Source organism: Prunus avium, chromosome 7 (assembly GCF_965620075.1).
Source record: "Prunus avium chromosome 7, drPruAviu1.hap1.1, whole genome shotgun sequence".
Classification (NCBI taxonomy): domain Eukaryota; kingdom Viridiplantae; phylum Streptophyta; class Magnoliopsida; order Rosales; family Rosaceae; genus Prunus; species Prunus avium.
This window is the reverse complement of record NC_142290.1, coordinates 25,096,508-25,118,005: the sequence shown is the minus strand read 5'-3', so window position 1 is coordinate 25,118,005 and position 21,498 is coordinate 25,096,508. Positions and strand designations below refer to the sequence as shown.

At 37.4% G+C, this 21,498-nt stretch overlaps 3 protein-coding genes across 6 annotated transcripts; 1 reads left to right on the top strand and 2 right to left on the bottom strand.

Annotated features, from left to right (window-relative positions):
• Positions 1-1,170: 1,170 nt before the first annotated feature.
• Positions 1,171-9,373, top strand: LOC110744288 (uncharacterized). Of its 4 annotated transcripts, none has more exons than XM_088244310.1 (16): positions 1,171-1,570; positions 2,123-2,322; positions 2,582-2,834; positions 2,945-3,037; positions 3,159-3,249; positions 3,666-3,732; positions 4,280-4,323; positions 4,824-4,994; positions 5,069-5,167; positions 5,445-5,516; positions 6,308-6,446; positions 6,852-7,050; positions 7,794-7,900; positions 8,038-8,074; positions 8,398-8,582; positions 8,834-9,373. In XM_088244310.1, the coding sequence occupies exons 2-15, from the start codon at positions 2,185-2,187 to the stop codon at positions 8,565-8,567; spliced, it is 1,680 nt and encodes a 559-aa protein (XP_088100436.1). In that variant the 5' UTR covers positions 1,171-1,570; positions 2,123-2,184; the 3' UTR covers positions 8,568-8,582; positions 8,834-9,373. The 4 variants fall into 4 exon arrangements, with proteins under 4 accessions (XP_088100436.1, XP_088100435.1, XP_088100434.1 ...); XM_088244309.1 differs by having other exon boundaries at positions 8,719-9,373; XM_088244308.1 differs by having other exon boundaries at positions 1,173-1,570; positions 8,771-9,373.
• A 570-nt stretch (positions 9,374-9,943) lies between these two features.
• On the bottom strand, positions 9,944-16,186 carry LOC110746895 (uncharacterized). The gene is made up of 7 exons (XM_088244627.1): positions 16,140-16,186; positions 12,804-12,942; positions 12,187-12,385; positions 11,355-11,443; positions 11,133-11,213; positions 10,735-10,968; positions 9,944-10,547 (listed from the first exon to the last, which is right to left on the bottom strand). Exons 1-6 carry the CDS (start codon positions 16,184-16,186, stop codon positions 10,750-10,752), a joined length of 774 nt encoding a protein of 257 aa, XP_088100753.1. The 3' UTR covers positions 9,944-10,547; positions 10,735-10,749.
• LOC110748758 (type I inositol polyphosphate 5-phosphatase 12-like) lies at positions 16,174-20,965 on the bottom strand. The gene is given in 11 exon segments (XM_088244742.1): positions 16,174-16,266; positions 16,269-16,577; positions 16,665-17,025; positions 17,107-17,230; positions 17,340-17,645; positions 17,901-18,063; positions 18,204-18,288; positions 18,417-18,541; positions 18,648-19,458; positions 19,553-19,805; positions 20,063-20,965. Coding segments are annotated over 11 exon segments (3,453 nt in total). The 5' UTR covers positions 20,949-20,965; the 3' UTR covers positions 16,174-16,236.
• Between the last annotated feature and the right edge of the window lie 533 nt (positions 20,966-21,498).

The window sequence follows — 21,498 nt, the reverse complement described above, 5'->3', positions numbered from 1 at the left end:
TTATAAAATGCCCACAAATGTTATTATAGATGATATTCAGTTATTATAAAAGAAATGCCCACAAATGTTATGCATATAAGAAATGTAGTTATTGTGGGAGGAGAAAGAGGGACAAAAGAAGAGTGCTGCTATTTCCACTCACCTGTCCTATTTTCCCACCACTTTTATCTTCAAGATTTAGAAACAAATTTATCCATTTGTAAAATGACTTTTAAGGACTTAGATTAAAAAAAAAACACCTATTCTCCTTCATCCTTGTCAAACCCCAACCCCTCCCTTCTGTCCCTCATCCTGACCAAACCCAAATCAAAATTCCAATAAAGCTTCAAAATTTCCAACTAGGTCCAATCCAATTCCATCATATTTCTCCTCAGTTTCTGAACCCAAGGGCACAAGCTTTCCGTTCCATTCGCTCAGTTTGCTCTTCGTCTTCTTTCTAATTCTGGCATTTCTCTCTGTTATTGTTTTCGTTCAGTGGAGAGACGCTTAACATTGAGAGCTATTTTCTTTATTTTTAATAATACTTTACAGAGGATCCCACACATTTTGATTGATAGAGGTTGAAGATTTGAAGCATGCTTTGAATGAAAGTAAGGAGAATTTTGTTGAATTAATAATTAAAGTGTATTTTAGGAATAATGGTGGGTGTAAAAATAGGATTGTGTTTTTTCAAATTTACATGGTGGGTGGGAAGATAAGGTGGGTGGGGAAATAAGACTGGGGGTGGAAATAGCAGCACTCTAAAAGAATGGTGATAGTTGTTATTTCAAAGAAAGATAGAGTGGTGAGAAAATTGTATTTTTACCCTTTATTATGTTTGTTTTTCTTTCATTTTATTAAGGATAATAAATGTTATTTTCGAAAGTGATTCTTTTTAGATTTTTTAGCCTTTCGGCTAACTCAGGTCATTGAGGAAGTTTTACCCATGTCTGCCATATTGCTATTAGGACGACTCTCTTTACAATGTCATTTGTACTATGTTTTCTTATTAATTTAATAAAATACTATCGCCATTTTTATAAATTAAAAAAAGGGTAAAACATGGACATATGAATTTTTGTTATATATACAAAAGTTTACAGGATTTTTTTTCTTGGATTTTACTGAGTTTTAGATTTTAAAAAAGGGTCAATCTTATGAACTTTGAAGCATTCACTTTCTTGAATTGAGCCCTGAAATATCATTCTGAAAATACCCAATGAATTTTAGTAATGAAGTATACTTTGTTAAGTAATAGATACTACAGCTGGTAATCCTTGAGAGCCCCAGAGGGGAAACCTGGTGTGCACACCAGGTGCTCGACAGAATGCCCCAACCAATCTGCAACCTTGTTTTGAAAAAACGCTTTAAAAAAAAAATTAAATAAAGAACTTTTCTTCAGCCTTTCTCCCAAGCCCAGCCCGACTTCCCTTCCCTTCCCTCCAAAAAAAACCCCAAAATTTCTAATTCTCGCCCCCAATTCCTCCTTACCCTAACCGCAACCACCACCTGCTGCCGCGTGATCCGTCAACGAATTTCTCTCAGCCTCGCTAGACTCACACAACGTCGACTGCTGGCTGCCAGTGACGAGGTACTAGTCTTTTTTATCTCTCAAATTCTTTCTGTAAATTATAGTTATTTGAATCTGGGTAGTAAGCTAGAGGCCTCCTGCTAATTAAAACACCAAAACGCAAAGAAAACCAACAAAAAAGAATCACGAAGTCATACACAAAATCATGAAACCATAGAATACAGAACCAACTAAGGCATATAAAATATACCGAGTTTTTGTACTGTGTTGAACAACCATAGAACACCACAGGAAAAAAAAACAAAAAAGAAGAGAGCAAAGTGGTAGTGTGATGAAAACCTCTGTTGCACCGATACGCCATAATTTTGGGGTATGCGCGTATCCGATACGGCCCCGATACATCGTATCGTATCGCCATACCGTATCCGTATCGGTGCAACTTAGGTGATGAACTACCAAAAGAAAAAGAAAAAAGCTGATAAGCATCAAGCATGAAGTTTTAGTGGTGGGTCAATTTGACAAATATTTGCTGGATTATTAGAAAACTCAATTTGTGCGGTTTTCTTACTGGGATTGGGTTTGGGTTTTGTTTCCATTTTATGTTTATTTCAGCGAGTTAAAGTCTACTACATTGGCTTGGTTTGCAACTACAATAGCAATACTACCATTTTGCAATGGGAGTCGTAAAAGATGGCAGCACCACCACCGGGTTTCTCCCTAGCAGTGAAGTTTTTGCCATCCACTATCCTGGTTATCCTTCATCCATGTCCCGTGCCATTGAGACACTTGGTGGGACCCAAGGAATTCGTAAGGTGTGTCAAGTTGCTATCTTAAATATCAATTGTGTCTAGTTTCTCAATGTTGAATTGAATTAATGATATTGTAGCATTAATGGATTTTTCACTTTAAATAATATTACAATGGAATTTAAAGGAACCTCACAAGCCTGATTAAGATGAGCCTGATTTAGATTGACTCTTATATGTTTAACCAAATCTCATTCTCACCATATTGAAGAGAGATGTTCAATCAATGATCTGCTCAGTCGTGGCTTGGTACTATCATTTGCAGGCTCATAGTTCACAGTCAAACAGGATGGAGCTTCATTTCCGGCACCATGAACCATATTCACATCCTGCCTTTGGAGACCTTCGTCCTTGCAACAACTTGTTGCTTAAAATATCCAAAACCAAGTCTAATGCTGGACAAACTCAACCCCAAAGTGAATTACTTGCCAGCAAACAAGATGAAGTGCAGATGCCTGAAAATGATCGAGTACATTTTGATATTGTTGCTCGTGTCCCAGAGGCTTATCACTTTGATGGTTAGAGTGGCCCTGCTTGCACCGACACCTGTTACATCTCATGAACTTTCCTTACAATTTCAAAACTGATCTTCACCTGGTTTTTCTGTTCCTCTTTTGACATTTTAAAGGAATGGTTGACTACCAGCATGTTGTTCCTGTTCATGCTGATGTTGCACGGAAGAAAAAGAGAAATTGGATTGAAATTAAGGATCCACACTCTGGTAAAGTAACTATGTTTCACTGTCTTTGTTTTTATAGCTTCGATATATTCAGAACTTTTTTTTTTCTTTACTTTACCAAATTAGTTGATTTATTTTATATTATTTATCTATCTATTTGTAGATAAGGGTGGTCTTATGGATATTGATCAGGAGGATGCGATGATTCTGCTACCCCAACTCTTTGCACCTAAGGATGTGCCCGATAATTTAGTGTAAGACGCTCAAGCGGCTTTTATATTGTTATACTGGATCTAATTATATTTATTTTTAAACAATCCTGTTACTGGAATTTTCCTTAAGATATTAACTGTCATTTTAGTTCTGTTTCTATCTTCATTACTACTCAAAGTTATATATATTTGGGCATCTTTGTCTAAACATATCTGGTGATATTCCCTTTAGTGGATTTCATCTTGATTGGATGGGAGCTATGTGTTGATTGTGTGTTGTTAGGCCTTCTAGGCCTTGATTAGATAGGGTTCAGCCCATCTTCTTTGTATTCCACTTCCTTGTATAAAAAAAAACCTTTGCTTTCTATTAAAAGACTTAAAAGTTATTGGATGGTTTCAGGTGAATGATCCATTTTTTGTTTCTCGTGCTAATATTAATCAGTATTATTATCTGTTAGGTTGAAACCATCAGTGACATTGAGTGCAAAAAAGAATCAAGAAGAACCTGTGCAACACCAATGGGAGGTGAATCTTATTATTGATTAAATTACGTTGTAATTTTTCTGACGCAAGTAACTATATGTTGTTTTTAAATATGCATGCTATAGCTATGATATTTGTACTTATCTGGCTTTTATTGATAGAAGATGTGTATTACAAAGTTGTTGAACCAATGGAAGCTGAAGGTCATGAAAACAACCACATTGATATGTTAGCCTCAAAAGTTTGATAGGGAGATAGGTGTTATAGATATTTTATTTTTGAGATGTCATTTTTGACTTTAGGGTTTTAACTATGGCATCAAAAGTGAAAGGTTCTAATTTTTCCCCTTATACTTATTGATTTTCATTTTTTGTGTCTTAGTTATCAGTGTTAATTTTATCAGTTCTTTCATTTTGATGATTGTTTCTTATTTGTGAAATGTATATCAATGCTTCAATAGGTATAATTTTGAATTGAGAACTTAGTGTTCTCTTGGATAAGTACCTTTTATTATGTTTCAGCTTATTCTTTGAGATGTTAACTAGGTGCATGGTGTTCAAACTGACATTTGATATTTTTATTTGTCTAGATGGATATGGAGCCAGTTCTTGCAATTGACTTTGGAATCAGTGATATCCTTTGTTTATTTTAGTAATCTAGTTATTACCCATTGCTGAGGGTTTTTCTAAGTTTTCCATGTTATCTTTTCTTCATATTTATTTCATTCAAAAATTGTGGGGGGTGGAATCTAGGGAGAATAAATATTCAGTGCAGCTCCATTGTGATTATTCTAGCTGCTTGGATTGCAATGCCAATGTTTAAATGTATTCCGAGCACTAATTGGGCAGGAATGGCACTAATCTAGCATAGCATAAAAATAAATGTGTACATTAATTGAGTAACTCACTGCCTCATGTTAGCTTTGTGATATTCTTTTTAGACCTAATTATGGTTTAATTTGAGATTTGATTGTTTTACTTATGATAGGAAATAAGTGGGAATGTGACTAAATAAGGTCCCTAAGTGAGTACTTAGATCAGAATCCAACAATCAAATGAATGAATATTATAAAAACTCGAATCTTAACAAAGTTTTTGCAAAGTTTTGTATCTGTAGTTCTTAACATTCTTACAGATTCCTAAGAGAACGAATTGGGAGGAATATATACCCCAAGGCTCAGATCAGTGGGAGTCACAGATGGCCGTGTCTCAGCTGTTTGATGAGCGGCCTGTATGGCCAAAGGATTCACTAACTGAACGCTTGGTTGATAAGGGCTTCAACTTTTCAGATCATCTACTCAGAAGGTTGTCTCCTTATAAGCCTTTACATTCTATTCTCAGTCTCTGTTCCGTTGGTTGAAGTCAATCTGTTCTTGCAGGCTTCTTTCTAGAGTCGCATACTACTTTTCACGTGGACCGTTTCTCAGGTTCTGGATAAAAAAAGGATATGATCCTCGCAAGGATCCTGATTCTCGAATGTGAGTATTTTAGAACAAGATCTTGCACATATATAGTACTTAGTATCTGTCCACTTTTGTTTCTCTTTTGCATATAATTTTTTGTTTTCCGTGTGCATAAAACTATTTTAAAATTTTCCATTTTGTCACGGGAAATAATTTCTTGCCTTTCATTTCATGTCTTTTAACAACTATGAGTTAGTTTATATGTCCAAGCTCACACATAAGTGTACATTTTAAACTAACATGTTTATGGATGTCATATCTTCATTTTTGCTTACATTAATGTCTGCTTTAGCAGATTTCAGAAAATTGATTTTCGAGTCAGACCACCATTACAGAGTTACTGTGATGCTAATTCAGCCAATCAGTAAGTTTCTCTTCAAAGTCTTCCTTTTGGATTTTTTATTTTTGCTTCAGATTTGCAATCTACTGTAACAATTAATAGAAATAGAGAACATTCAACATACTGACACCCTGCAGGATGTAATGAGTGCTCATTTATTGGCCTTTTTCTTGCTCTTTTAGTTCATTAAGGACCTTCAATACTTTCCATAGAATTCAACTCATTAATAAAGCAATGCTTAGTTCTGACAGAGTTGTCCAGAAACTGGTTGTTGGGAAAAATCAATCATCTTAGCTCTGTACCGTTCATAGCTTTTAGTTAGGAATAAAATTTTAGAAATGCCACCTGACTTATACACCATTTTCAATTGGTCACTAAATAAGATTTCAGAAAAAAAGAAACAAAAAGAAAAGAAAAGAAGAGATCCGACCACCAATCCACCCCCACGATGAGATTTTTTTGCCGGAGTTAACGTCAGGTAACAGATTAAGGATTTTGGAAGATTAGGATGACATATTCCGTAAATTTTTCCAAAGATTTAACATCTGGTGTTTAAGTTCATGTCACACTTCTAAAATTTTCCTTTTTAAGTTTTGGGTATATATATTCAAACTTATGTATTTGATTTTCAAGCATTATTTGGAGGATACTTATCGTGGACTGTGCAATTAGATTTTTTTTTTTTCCTTTTAATTATCAATCCTTATTCTAGCTTTGAACATCAAAACTTTCTAATTCCCAATTGTTAATGTAAATAATATTTTTTCTATAGAAATAATTGGTTTTTGTCCGTTTTCTTTTGGGGTGTCTTGCAGACTAAAGCATAGGTGGGAGGATATTTGTGCATTTCGAGTGTTTCCTTACAAGTGCCATACAACATTGCAACTATTTGAACTTGGTGATGATTACATTCAAGAACAGATAAGAAAACCTCCAGCTCAGACAATTTGCTCTGTGAGTTTCTCGAAATAAGCTGTGTTTACAATCCGTTTGCGTATTCCATTAAATCTACTGGAAGCTAAAAACACTTAGTGTTCCTTTTTTTTTCCCTTTTGGCTTCAAATTCCATATGTCAAAGATGGCATGTATGAATTTCTCATTACTGAATTGAGGAAGTTGAGTAAGAACAGTTGGTGATAGAAAAGTTAAGTATGTACTACATGCTTGAGTGTCTTAAGTACTGAAATGAGGATGTAGAGAATGATAGATTGCAAGAGTAGAATTTAATAGGAATATGTATGTTAATGAAGTTAGTAGTAGACTGTACTTTTAGCGGTACTAATATTTGACAATTTCTATTTTTTTCAGTTTTTGCTAGCGTTGGTTTTGGTTGGTGACATTTAGCTTATATGTTTGCAGTCTGAGACAGGATGGTTTTCATATAACATGCTTGAAAACTTGAAAGATTGTGTTAAAGTGAGGTTCCTATCTGTATTCCCAGAACCTGGTGCGGAGCCCTTGCTAAAAGCTGCTACTGAAAGCTTCAAAAAGTCCAAGAAGTTGTGTAGTAATGACAAATTAATGCGTGATGAAGTGGTACACCCACAGGCCAAAGCAGGTATAAAAATAAAACCACATTTGTCGACTCTCCAGTTCTTTTAATAGTTTTTTTCTCTTAATATATAATTAAAAGTGTGTTTTTTAGTTTTGTTTTCTAGTTTTGTTTAACATCATTCGACTCTAAGGAGTGATTTTTTCTGTCTGTATTTCGTAAGGAGGGTTGCTTATCCTTCTTTTTATCAATACAATGTTTCTAATTATAAAAAAAAGTGTGTTTCTTATGAACTTTCAAAGCACTTATCCACTTCAAACAAGACACTTCTAGAGTGTTTCTTTTCTAGTAAGGTTGAGCTACAATGACTTCTCCTAAAATACCCCTAAATGCATGGAATTGTACTTAACAGAAAGCCACCTTCAAATCTGTTCAGCCATGCTTCTTTTCTAGCATCCTGCACATTTTTCTTACTGTAGTTTTTTGGGTCAGGACTACTAATTTATCTTTTCTCTTGTCACACAAAAGATCTTGCTTGTTCAAAAGACTTGTTCTCTGATCTGTTTTTTGATTTTTCGTGGTATGTTCCAAATGATTTTAATGGTCTGACGTAGGATTTGATTACTTATTTGTGTACTCATATTTCATTGCTTTGATTGGCACAGCTATTTGCAACACTTATTTATTTTTTTCACTGGAAACATTATAACATCTTTTTGCGATAATAAAAACAGGACATGTTTTTTTTGTCTGATTATTGGAAACGAACTTGGAGGTATTTATTAACTACGTTTATCTACAACTTATAGGATATGAAGATGTTGAGGAACCCAACAATGTTGAGGAAGAGGAGAAAGATGAAATTGGAGTTAATAATGGTGAAGAGGCATTAGATACAGATGATGGACTTGATGTGGTACTTAATTTCTCTTCAACCAGTTATCTATTGGATCACTGTTTTTCTCTATTTTTGGTTTCATGACATTTACTTTTACAGTAAATTATGAGACCTGCCTCCTTTTGTTGACTTATATCATGTTTACTTGTTCGTAGGCTGAGGATGGTGAAATTTCTCTGCAGTCACATTCATGTATCCTTATACCATAACAATCCAGTGTATATTTATTCTTTGTGCGTGATTTGAATCAAAAAGTGAATTTTTTTTTGGGACTTCTTTACCCATCCTTTGCGGCAATGCAGTGAATCAGCAATGGCTGTTAGTTGAATGTAGAATAATTAAGCATTCATGTGATTTTTTGTTTTTGTTTTTGGCAATGATATTCCCTTATTTTACTAAAAGTAAAGCAAAATAAACTTAGTCTTGTGAAGAGAGAATTTTGTGACCAATTAATGCTTTCAATTGAAGTGTTCTAAGCTCTGCAAATTCTTGTGGATTTCCTATATGTTTCTCAGATCTTAACATGGAGAATATCTCAAGAACCCATTTACAGGAGCTGTTTGGCAGTTTTCCATCTCCTGAAGCAGGGGGTGATAGAATACAAGCTGCATATACGAGTGATGAAGAATACCAGATTTATGAGCAAGATAGTGATGACAACTTCCCTGATGAAAATGATTGCTAACATGACATCTCTAAGGTTTGTTCTCTCCTTTTCTCATTCTGAGTTTTCGCGCATTCTTTAATTTTTTGCCATTGTGGAGATATCTTTCATGTGAATAATACATACTTGAAACTAGTCGGTCTTGATATAAGTGCTCTCTCTCTCTCTCTAGACAGAATAAGTTTGCTACTACGGATTTCATGTCTTCCATCTTGAAACTGCAGGTTGTGCAATATGAATATCATTTCACATGTGCAACAAGTTTTATGCTTTGCGTTTCATGACAGTAAGTTGCTCATGCAAACTTCTCAAGAGGCCTTGCCTGCTATAACATGAAAGCTACACTAACTACCAATTATTGGTGTTTGACGACCATCAATATAAAGCACAACTTCAGATTCATTTTCTAGCCTGGACAAGATGATAAGTCGAACTGATTCGTGCATAATGTGGTCCTCGACTCAATGTGGTTTTGGATCTCAATACCTGCCAATGTACAACAATGATAATGGAGAATCTGTACTTGCTTGATGAGCTTCTGCCAGTCTTTGATTTATTGTTCGATGATATCGGTGAAGGTGTTTCTTTTGGCATGGCAGTTGGATATGCAAAACCACTCAACTCTGTGCCTCCCATTGACCATTTAACGCAGAGCTGAAATCCTGGGGGGAAAAGCACTACTACTGCAACTGTTGGTCATTAGATTGTTTAAGATTTTCTTTTTATACCTTTAGATCTTGTGGTAATGATCGCTTGTGCTTAGATTTGCTGGGACAAATTTATCTGTAATACTGTTTTTCTGGTAAGTTAATTATGTTTATTCTCTTTTTATACTTTGTAGTTTCTTTAAAATTTGCGCTATTTCTTACAAAATTAGTATGTATGATAAAAATAGTAACTTTATACACAGCCTTATTCATCAAAGTTGAACGATGAAGACGACTTGGTTTGTCTCTTTTTATTTTTCGTCTACTGTAGGCGTTGTATGGTACACAGATGTTTCAGTTTCTCGTGTTTCCACGTCATCTTTCTTCCTTCAAAAAAAAAAATTGTCATGTACAAATGTGTGGGTCCAAGTCAAGCAGAATTTAAGTCGAGAGTCCCCAATATCAAGTTTTGATAACTGAAGTGTAATGCATCTGTGGTGATGTAAAGTGAATGATAAAGAAGCGCGAAAAATATGAAAATGAAAACTGAAAGCACTATCAAATTTTTTTCAAAATAAAATTTGTTACCAATCATGTTTTCAGTTTTAAAAGAATGAGAAACAGTTTGTAGATTTACCTTTGTTTTTTTTTTTTTTGGGTTACATTGGAGGAAAGAAACCCCTTGGCATTTCGAACCTGGGTGCCATAGGAGGAGGGGGAATTTTAAAGAAACTTCAAAGTATAGAAAGAGAATAAACATAATTAACTTACTAGAAAAACAGTACTACAGATAAATTTGTCCCAGCAAATCTAAGCACAAGCGATCATTACCACATGATCTTAAGCGAATAAAAAGAAAATCTTAAACAATCTAATGACCAACAGTTGCAGTAGTAGTGCTTTTCCCGCCAGGGTTTCAGCTCTGCGTTAAATGGCCAATGGGAGGAACAGAGTTGAGTGGTTTTGCATATCCAACTGCCATGCCAAAAGAAACACCTTCACCGATATCGTCGAACAAGAAATCGAAGACTGGCAGAAGCTCATCAAGCAAGTACAGATTCTCCATTATCATTGTTGTACATTGGCAGATATTGAGATCCAAAACCATATTGTGTCGAGGACCACACTTTTGAAGATGCACGAATCAGTTCGACTTATCATCTTGTCCAGGCTAGAAAATGAATCTGAAGTTGTGCGTTATATTAATGGTCAAACACCAATAATCGGTAGTTAGTGTAGCTTTCATGTTATAGCAGGCAAGGCCTCTTGACAAGTTTGCATGAACAACTTACTGTCATGAAACGCAAAGCATAAAACTTGTTGTACATGTGAAATGATATTCATATTGCACAACCTGCAGTATCAAGATGGAAGACATGAAATCCGTAGTAGCAAACTTATTCTGTCTAGAGAGAGAGAGAGCACTTATATCAATACCGACTAGTTTCAAGTATGTATTATTCACATGAAAGATATCTCCACAATGGCAAAAAAATTAAAGAATGCGTGAAAACTCAGAATGAGAAAAGGAGAGAACAAACCTTAGAGATGTCATGTTAGCAATCATTTTCATCAGGGAAGTTGTCATCACTATCTTGCTCATAAATCTGGTATTCTTCATCACTCGTATATGCAGCTTGTATTCTATCACCCCCTGCTTCAGGAGATGGAAAACTACCAAAAAGCTCCTGTAAATGGGTTCTTGAGATATTCTCCATGTCAAGATCTAAGAAACATATAGGAAATCCACAAGAATTTGCTGAGCTTAGAACACTTCAATTGAAAGCATTAATTGGTCACAAAATTCTCTCTTCACAAGACTAAGTTTATTTTGCTTTACTTTTAGTAAAATAAGGGAATATCATTGCCAAAAACAAAAACAAAAAATCACATGAATGCTTAATTATTCTACATTCAACTAACAGCCATTGCTGATTCACTGCATTGCCGCAAAAGATGGGTAAAGAAGTCCCAAAAAAATTTCACCATGTGACTGCAGAGAAATTTCACCATCCTCAGCCTACGAACAAGTAAACATGATATAAGTCAACAAAAGGAGGCAGGTCTCATAATTTACTGTAAAAGTAAATGTCATGAAACCAAAAATAGAGAAAAACAGTGGTCCAATAGATAACCGGTTGAAGAGAAATTAATTAAGTACCACATCAAGTCCATCATCTGTATCTAATGCCTCTTCACCATTATTAACTCCAATTTCATCTTTCTCCTCTTCCTCAACATCTTCATATCCTATAAGTTGTAGATAAACGTAGTTAATAAATACCTTCAAGTTCGTTTCCAATAATCAGACAAAAAAAGCATGTCCTGTTTTTATTATCGCAAAAAGATGTTATAATGTTTCCAGTGAAAAAATAAATAAGTGTTGCAAATAGCTGTGCCAATCAAAGCAATGAAATATGAGTACACAAATAAGTAATCAAATCCTACGTCAGACCATTAAAATCATTTGGAACATGCCACGAAAAATCAAAAAACAGATCAGAGAACAAGTCTTTTGAACAAGCAAGATCTTTGGTGTGACAAGAGAAAAGATAAATTAGTAGTCCTGACCCAAAAAACTACGGTAAGAAAAATGTGCAGGATGCTAGAAAAGAAGCATGGATGAACAGATTTGAGGGTGGCTTTCTGTTAAGTACAATTCCATGCATTTAGGGGTATTTTAGGAGAAGTCATTGTAGCTCAACCTTACTAGAAAAGAAACACTCTAGAAGTGTCTTATTTGAAGTGGATAAGTGCTTTGAAAGTTCATATGAAACACACTTTTTTTTATAATTAGAAACATTGTATTGATAAAAAGAAGGATAAGCAACCCTCCTTACGAAATACAGATAGAAAAATCAGACTCCTTAGAGTCGAATGATGTTAAACAAAACTAGAAAACAAAGCTAAAAAACACACTTTTAATTATATATTAAGAGAAAAAAACTATTAAAAGAACTGGAGAGTCGACAAATGTGGTTTTATTTTTATACCTGCTTTGGCCTGTGGGTGTACCACTTCATCACGCATTAATTTGTCATTATTACACAACTTCTTGGACTTTTTGAAGCTTTCAGTAGCAGCTTTTAGCAAGGGCTCCGCACCAGGTTCTGGGAATACAGATAGGAACCTCACTTTAACACAATCTTTCAAGTTTTCAAGCATGTTATATGAAAACCATCCTGTCTCAGACTGCAAACATATAAGCTAAATGTCACCAACAAAAACCAACGCTAGCAAAAACTGAAAAAAATAGAAATTGTCAAATATTACTGCTAAAAGTGGAGTCTACTACTAACTTCATTAACATACATATTCCTATTAAATTCTACTCTCGCAAGCTGTCATTCTCTACATCCTCATTTCAGTACTTAAGACACTCAAGCATGTAGTACATACTTAACTCTTCTATCACCAACTGTTCTTACTCAACTTCCTCAATTCAGTAATGAGAAACTCATACATGCCATCTTTGAAATATGGAATTTGAAGCCAAAAGGGGAAAAAAAAGGAACACTAAGTGATCAAACAGATCTTTGTTTTTAGCTTCCAGTAGATTTAATGGAATACGCAAATGGATTGTAAACACAGCTTATTTCGAGAAACTCACAGAGCAAATTGTCTGAGCTGGAGGTTTTCTTATCTGTTCTTGAATGTAATCATCACCAAGTTCAAATAGTTGCAATGTTGTATGGCACTTGTAAGGAAACACTCGAAATGCACAAATATCCTCCCACCTATGCTTTAGTCTGCAAGACACCCCAAAAGAAAACGGACAAAAACCAATTATTTCTATAGAAAAAATATTATTTACACTAACAATTGGGAATTAGAAAGTTTTGATGTTCAAAGCTAGAATAAGGATCGATAATTAAAAGGAAAAAAAAAAATCTAATTGGACAGTCCACGATAAGTATCCTCCAAATAATGCTTGAAAATCAAATATATAAGTTTGAATATATATACCCAAAACTAAAAAAGGAAAATTTTAGAAGTGTGACATGAACTTAAACACCAGATGTTAAATCTTTGGAAAAATTTATGGAAGATGTCATCCTAATCTTCCAAAATCCTTAATCTGTTACCTGACGTTAACTCCGGCAAAAAAATGTCATTGTGGCGGTGGATTGGTGGTCGGATCTCTTCTTTTCTTTTCTTTTTTTTTCTTTTTTTCTGAAATCTTATTTAGTGACCAATTGAAAATGGTGTATGAGTCAGGTGACATTTCTAAAATTTTATTCCCAACTAAAAACTATGAACGGTACAGAGCTAAGATGATTGATTTTTCCCAACAACCAGTTTCTGGACAACTCTGTCAGAACTAAGCATTGCTTTATTAATGAGTTGAATTCAATGGAAAGTATTGAAGGTCCTTAATGAACTAAAAGAGCAAGAAAAAGGCCAATAAATGGGCACTCATTACATCCTGCAGGGTGTCAGTATGTTGAATGTTCTCTATTTCTATTAATTGTTACAGTAGATTGCAAATGTAGTAGACTTTAACTTGCTGAAATAAACATACAATGGAAACAAAACCCAAACCCAACCCAAGTAAGAAAACCGCACAAATTGAGTTTTCTAATAATCCAGCAAATATTTGTCAAATTGACCCACCACTAAAACTTCATGCTTGATGCTTATCAGCTTTTTCCTTTTTCTTTTGGTAGTTCATGACCTAAGTTGCACCGATACGGATACGGTATGTATCAGGGCTGTATCGGATACGCGCATACCCCAAAATTATGGCGTATCGGTGCAACAGAGGTTTTCATCACACTACCACTTTGCTCTCTTCTTTTTTGTTTTTTGTTTTTGTTTTTCCTGTGGTGTTCTATGGTTGTTCAACACAGTACAAAAACTCGGTATATTTTGTATGCCTTAGTTGGTTCTGTATTCTATAGTTTCATGATTTTGTGTATGACTTCGTGATTCTTTTTTCTTGGTTTTCTTTGCGTTTTGGTGTTTTAATTAGCAGGAGGCCTCTAGCTTACTACCAGATTCAAATAACTATAATTTACAGAAAGAATTTGAGAGATAAAAAAGACTAGTACCTCGGCACTGGCAGCCAGCAGTCGACGTTGTGTGAGTCTAGCGAGGCTGAGAGCAATTCGTTGACGGATCACGCGGCAGCAGGTGGTGGTTGCAGTTAGGGTTTAAGGAGGAATTTGGGGTGAGAATTAGAAACTTTGGGGTTTTTTTTGGAGGGAAGGGAAGTCGGGCTGGGCTTGGGAGAAAGGCTGAAGAAGTCGAAAGCAGATACCACAGTGGTGGCTAGAGGTGTCAAATGGGCCATGCCGGGCCGGCCCATCCCATTTAAACTCGTGCTTTTAATATTTTCGTGTCGTGCCGGGCCGGCCCATTTAATTTATCGGGCCGTGCCGTGCCGGCCCATTTAATAAAATCATTGATCCCAGCCCGGCCCAAAGCCCATGTCCGTATTCAAACGGGCCGGGCCGGGCTTGTGCCGTGCCCGTGCTCGTGCTCGTGCCATACTCGGGCCCAAGAACCAACCTATTTAATTTGAATTTTTTTCACTTGATTTTTTTCCCACTAGATAATTCAAATTATAAACATTAAAAATATAATTAGAGGCAAGAAATTATGAACTATTTGAAAACATTAATCAATCAAACATCCAAACAATATGAAGGGGCAGAGGGCAAAAAAGTGTCCAACTCCACAAAGTCCACTTGAACTTTTCATCTTTACACAACTTATTATTTTATATGTGAAGAAATGTTTTGCTTTGATTATAAGAGAAGTGTATATGTCATATGTATTGATTAGATATCAAGTCCAATGTTGTTTAATTAATTTGTAGTTGATATGTTTAATTAACTAAGGACCCAATTAATTTCCCTAAAATGAAAGACATCAAATATATGTTTATGATTTTAAAAAAAAAAACATATAAACAATGACATTAAATGTCAAATTTTTGCATTTTGACTTTTTGAGAAGAAAAAAAAATGTTAAATGGGCCGTGCTTGAAGCGGGCTCGGGCCAAGCCCGGCCCATGTCGGGTCATGGGCCGGCCCGGTCCATTGAACCTATTTTTTGATCCTAGCCCGGCCCAAGTTTTCGTGCCGTGCCGAGCACAGCCCATTAATATTCGTGCTCGTGCCGTGTCGTGTCTCATTTAAACAGGCTGGACTCGTGCCGTGCTGGGCCGGCCCGTCCCGTTTGTGGAGTTGGACACTTTTTGCCCTCCGCCCCTTCATATTGTTTGGATGTTTGATTGATTAATGTTTTCAAATAGTTCATAATTTCTTGCCTCTAATTATATTTTTAATGTTTATAATTTGAATTATCTAGTGGAAAAAAAATCAAGTAAAAAAAATTCAAATTAAATCGGTTGGTTCTTGGGCCCGAGTATGGCACGAGCACGAGTACGGGCACGGCACGAGCTTGGCCCGGCCTGTTTGAATATGGACATGGGCTTTGGGTCGGGCCGGGATCAATAATTTTATTATTCAAGTATTTGACTACGATATAGATAATGTTTAATGTGTTTATGTGCAAGTATTAATGAACGAAATCTACTGCTCTTTTTCACATGGTTTTGTTCCTCTCTTTTGTTTTGCTTGCATGACATTTGGTTGGATTTGAGGTGGGAACGTAGTTCAGAGATAGAGAGAGAGAGAGAGAGAGAGCATTTAGACTTATTTTCTATACAGTGAGGATAGGGTTTTGATTAATCTAATACAATATAATCAGTCATTACTAGTTTATGACCTACTAATCAGAAATAAAAGTAGACAACACAAGAAAGATTCTTTGTCACGTTTCCTTCCTTACAGCCTCCAACAAACAAGCATAGCTTACCTTTACCCACCCAGAAACTACTTGTTTGATTAGAAAGCAAGCTTTGATGTAAAACTTAACCTAATATTAGAGAGAGGACATGGACATGATGCTGCTGCTTCTGATGCTCAATATATAAAACCTGTTCCTAAATCCCTCCCTCTGCACTCCTACCAGCCGATCACGCATCTATAACTGCCTGCCTCATACTTACTATCAGTAACTGATACTAGTTCGTTTCAAGGATTTTTCAAGTTTGTTTCGCTTCACTGCTTGAATTGTTAGATTGCCTGTGAACTGGACTTGCTTGCCCTTTTCTGGAGCTGTTGGACTTTGAGACAATGCGGATTGTCTTGGCCGAGGAGAAGCAATGCCTCACTCTGACTCGATGACTAAATGTTTGGGCTGAGCAACTCCCTTCCACATTCACTATTAAAATCACTTCCTTGTCTCGGGTGTCTTCACACCACCAGTTTTGAGGGATGCCATCAACGAATTCTTCTAAGGTATGAAACTCTTCATGATGAACTGACACCTCCACACTCTGTTCAGGTTTTATCATCCCAGCTGCTGGTGTAACCTATTTTTGGTTTTGTTTTTTCAAAACAACAACATCAACAACAAGAAAAAAAGTTAAATAATTAGGCAGAAATTGTTTGATACCTACCTCAAGCCATCGGGGAAGTCCGTTGGCTCCTCTTGCGCGATAGTCAAGCTCATCGCCGTCCTCCTTCACGGTGGACTGCCCTTCACAAATTATTCTAAACACGGCCATGTCCTTCACACATTTATTGGTGATACGCAAAATGGATGTGTCCTGATTTTGAAGAATTATGGTGTTGGTGTTGACAGTAGTTTCTGGAACATAGTTTAATTCTCCAAGCATAGACCTGATTTTCTCATTGGATTTTATGACTTCCCCAAACTCTTTTCTCCTTACTGATCTATCAACATGGGCAATTTGTAAAGACAATTTACACCGGACAGGTTTGTGATCACTGTCAGTCACATCCATGCATGCATCATACCTATTTGAAATTTGGACCAAACTTAAGTACAATTGAAACAAGGAAAATAAAATACAATCCCCGGAGAAGAAGAAGACATACTGTAAAATTGATGAGACTATAGGACACTCTAAACCACACTCTGAAACTGGAGATGATCGATTGTCGCGGTATATTATTCGATCACACCAGGCAGGAATTCGTTTCTTCTCACCAGAATCATATCCTGGGGACAAGGATATATTTATTTATTTTACTCGTGTAAGATAAGAGAAGCCAAGAGCTGATATGTTAATGCAGAAATTGAGTTGAAGTGTGTTTTATGAAATAAATACCTCCTAAACCTGCTTGGTGCCTCTCAAACTTGTATGTTGGCGGGAATCGAATGAGTGCCTCACGCATCCCTTGGAAAACTTTCCCAGCTTTCATCTCTGCTCTAAGCTGATCTTTTTCTCTGAGCCAATCAAAGCATCTTTGCGAAACAAAGTCCCTTGCTTCATCATAAGAAATACCAAAAAGTCGATAGTTGAAATCACCCAGAAAAACAACCATATCTGCTTCAGCTAATTCAGGCCTTGCTGCTTCCTCAGAGCTGCTGCTGCTGCTGCTGCTGCTGCTGCTGCTGCTGCTGCCGCCGCTGCCTGAAGCCTAAATAAATCACCAACGTTTTGTTTTAACTCTTAGTCTGAGCTAATAAAGATGAAATTAAATTAATGTTATGTAAAGTGTCGAAATAGAACAAGTAGTACATACATTTGTTGGCCGAGTCATGTTAACAGAAGTTGCGACACCAGCTGCAAGAGAGAGGACCCATGGCAAGCCAGAAGAATAAAGCAGCCAAAATAAATAGGTAGACAAGGCAAGAGAGCAAGACAAAAACAGGTATGGTAGCATACCAGCTGCATTGTTAATTAGAGATGACCGGTTGAAGACCATATTTCGATAAATGTGATCGAAATCAGCATTACGGCGATTCACAGCTTCTAAATGTGCAGCCAAGTGACAGTTCACAAAGCACATTATACGATCATACACTCTGATTCTCAAACCAACACCTCCCTGCATAAGACACCAGAACCATTTTTTAAAAGAATAAGAAGCCCGCCGTACTACTAAGAAATTGAGCAGAGACGATCATCAAACTGACTGCATTTTCATTTTGTTCTGTAACATAAAACTGTGAATGGAGAAATACAAACCTTATTCCCAATCGCACGACCAAAGCCGCATGGAACTGCTCCAGCATCAATATCTCCAACATGTGTCCTGAGATTCTTTCTTACCCTAAATCAGAATTATCAGCTCAGCTCATAAGCCAAAAATAAAAAGAATTAAGATGCCTCACTGATAAAAGGAAAGAAATATGAATTGCAGGCTTGTTCCTAAAATGTATTTTGATCATAACCGCTTACCAAAGAGATATGAGCAAGCCTGCCAACTGCCTAGAACCCATACGTTCAAAAGTTCTTCCTTCTTCTAGGGCCTTTCCTATATTATCAAGCCACCAGTGCCCAACAGAGCTCCCTTCAAGCCCTACCTACAAAGGGAAAAAAACAATAAATAAATAAATCCACACCATCAACAGAGCTCCCATAATCAAGCAGTACACAGCATGATCAATAAAGGAAGTCATATGATCTTACAGTTTCTTTTGCTGCAGACATTGCAAGAAAGCCTGCACCCATTTCTACTTCTTGCAACCCAACAACTACAATGCCAACATCTGGCACAACAGAACCCAACCATGACTTTAAAGAATCCTGAGATGCTCTTCCTTGACCAACATTCCATGTGCCAATTAAAATTCTAACATTGTCTGTTCTGGTATATACATGTTCTTTCGCAGCTAATTCTGAACGTACCAAGTTGTCCGCAGGTCCTGGAGATTTGATGTTCCACCCACGTATGCCACCATGAGTGGCCAAGCTAAAAACAGAACCAGTTCCAGCTGCTAATTTGATCACAGGACTGCTGTGTGCAATCCATCCTGCAATTAGATTTCCCTCAAGATCCAATACCTGCATCATGCCACTCACATAGCCTACATATATTTGTGTCCCCAAAGTGCAAAAGCATTGGACGCTACAAGGATGGTGATTAAAATCTTGCACACGGTTTCCATTTCCATCCCACTGCACCAGTAAACCATTTGTGCATCCACTCCATATCATGCCATCTGCGGTTAGCACGAGTGCCTCTATCTTCTTGGCATCTTCTACAAATGCCCCTGCCCCTCTGGTTGCAACTCGACGAACAGCATCTGCAGCTCCCATTATAGCATTACGCGACCGTTGCAAAAAGCCCCCGGATTTTTCCTTTTTTGATGTGGAAACAAATTTTACCTTCATCTCATCTTCTACTGCTTGATCTTGCTGCACTGATGACATATCAACTCGATTCTCAGTCTGACCATCTATATTAAAGACTTTCACAAGCTCTCTTGTACGAGCATCCCTGACAAATAAAACATATTTTAGAATAAAATTCAAATGCAAATTATACTTAGAGAAATATTTTACCAAGACAAGGTCTTGAATTGAAAACTAACCACAAAGAGAAGGACATAGACCCAGCACACCAAACTTTAGCTCTAAAATTATCCGATACCAAACACTTTACATCTTGAGAAGATATACTACAAACACCATTGACGGTAACTTGGCTCCTGAGGTCAATGCATGACCTCTCCACCAGTAAAGCTGCCATATGTCTTTCCTCTGGTTTAAGAGAGAGAGATTTTTCAATGGATTCCCATGGCCAGATCTTAATAACACCACCCTCAGAACCTGACCACATATCACCTGCATCAAAGAAACATACATGATATCAGAGGTTAATTAACTATCACATTGGAAAGAGTGAGAAGTTGTGTTATTACACAAAGAAAGAATTCTTCTCTATCTTGAATAAACTAGTTCGTTAACCTCAGGAACGTTTTGTAATAAAATCCCTATTAGTAATTTTCATATTTAACCTATTAATTAAAAAGTAAAACACCAAACAACATACAAGCACAGTACCAGTACTAGAGTGAGTAAGTAGTGAGTGGCTGACTGACCGTAAGAAGTGAAAACCATGGCAAGAACCGGAGCGCGGTGGGCCTGCCATGAAAGACCTTCCTTAAAAGGAGTAGAAGAATCCAAAGGCTGATCCATCTTCCAAGACCTGATCTTGCCATCCTTATGGCCAGTCCAAATCAACCGAGTCCCGGAATCAACCATGAGGCAGAGGGTAGGAGAGGAGTTGGAGGATTCATAGTAAGGGGCAGCGTCCTCATCACCCCTCAGCACTCTGCCGCCAAGGCCGCACCCCGGTTCAAACACGTCCTTCAAATTCCACACCCTCACCCCACCCTCCTGCCCGGCCCACAGCTGGGTGTCTGTGCAGGCAATGGTCCTGAGGAACCTCCCCACTTGGGTCTCCCTCAACGGGTGCGGTCTCAGCTCCAAGCAGGGCGGACGGCCAGGATGCACGGAGGCCCGAGTTGGAACCTTGAAGATTCCAGCGCCGCCTCCACTGCCGATGAATTCTGACAGCGGCTGGCTTTCCCTGCTGCCGTCATGATGATCTAAATCACCATGGCCACCCTCACCCTCCATGCAGAGGCTTTGGTCAAGTCTCTGCGAGTGAGAGCCCGCGGCGTACAACTCTTGATCAGGGCCAACACCAACATTCATGTTCACACTCGTGGTGGTATTAGCGGAGGAGGTCGAGTAGGGGAAGAAATCGTCGTCGGAAGAGTCGTAGTAGTCTGCATTGTTGTTATGGATGTTCTTAGGGACAACGTGGACGTCGTCGAGGCTGTGCTTGCGCATTTGGTGGTGGCGCTTTTGCGCGGAGGATGCACGCAGCTGCTGGCTCAATGAGTGGGATTTTCGGGGCGGAGGGGCAGAGCTTAGCCCTGCCAATGCGTCCCGGTCATCGTCTTCGGTTCTCTCGTCCATACTTAATCAATCAGAATAGAAGCAGCGTAGATAAAAAACAACGCCAGACAGAACAACAATATTTAGTATATCACCATGAAAAACGTTGGAAACTCATTAGATCTTAGAGTTGAGAGAGAGAGAGAGAGAGAGAGAGAGAGAGAGAGAGAGAGAGAGAGAGAGGAGGGACCAAAGAGAGAAGAGAAAGAGTCTAAACTGCAAAGGGGATCCGAGAGAGGAGAGCACGTTGGTTGGTTGGTTGGTTGGCTTGCGTGGGAAGGCGAAGAGAGCGAGGGAGCGAGCGAGGCCTCCGTAGAAAAAGGAGGGATTTAAGTTTTTAAGGAGGGGCTTACATAACGCTGCAGCACTAGCTCTCCATAAATTTGACCACGATTCAATCAAGCCTATCAACAACACCACCAAAAGCAACAACGGTCCCTTTAATTAATTAATTGATTAGTTTGTGATAAAAATCAATTAGAGATGGATTAATGGATGAATTAATATATCAATCAAAAGCCACATTGGACCGAAAACATATTGATAAAAAAAAAAAAAAAAAATTGAAACA

Coding starts and splice junctions, on each gene's coding strand:
- LOC110744288 (XM_088244310.1), top strand. CDS start 2,185: ATGGGAGTCGTAAAAGATGGCAGCACCACCACCGGGTTTCTCCCTAGC. Junction 3,733..4,279: donor CTGTGCAACACCAATGGGAG/GTGAATCTTATT, acceptor TTATTTGTCTAG/ATGGATATGGAGCCAGTTCT. Junction 7,051..7,793: donor ACACCCACAGGCCAAAGCAG/GTATAAAAATAA, acceptor TACAACTTATAG/GATATGAAGATGTTGAGGAA.
- LOC110746895 (XM_088244627.1), bottom strand. CDS start 16,186: ATGCGTGATCGGCTGGTAGGAGTGCAGAGGGAGGGATTTAGGAACAG. Junction 11,444..12,186: donor ACACCCACAGGCCAAAGCAG/GTATAAAAATAA, acceptor TACAACTTATAG/GATATGAAGATGTTGAGGAA. Junction 10,969..11,132: donor CATCTTTTGCGGCAATGCAG/TGAATCAGCAAT, acceptor GCTTTCAATTGA/AGTGTTCTAAGCTCAGCAAA.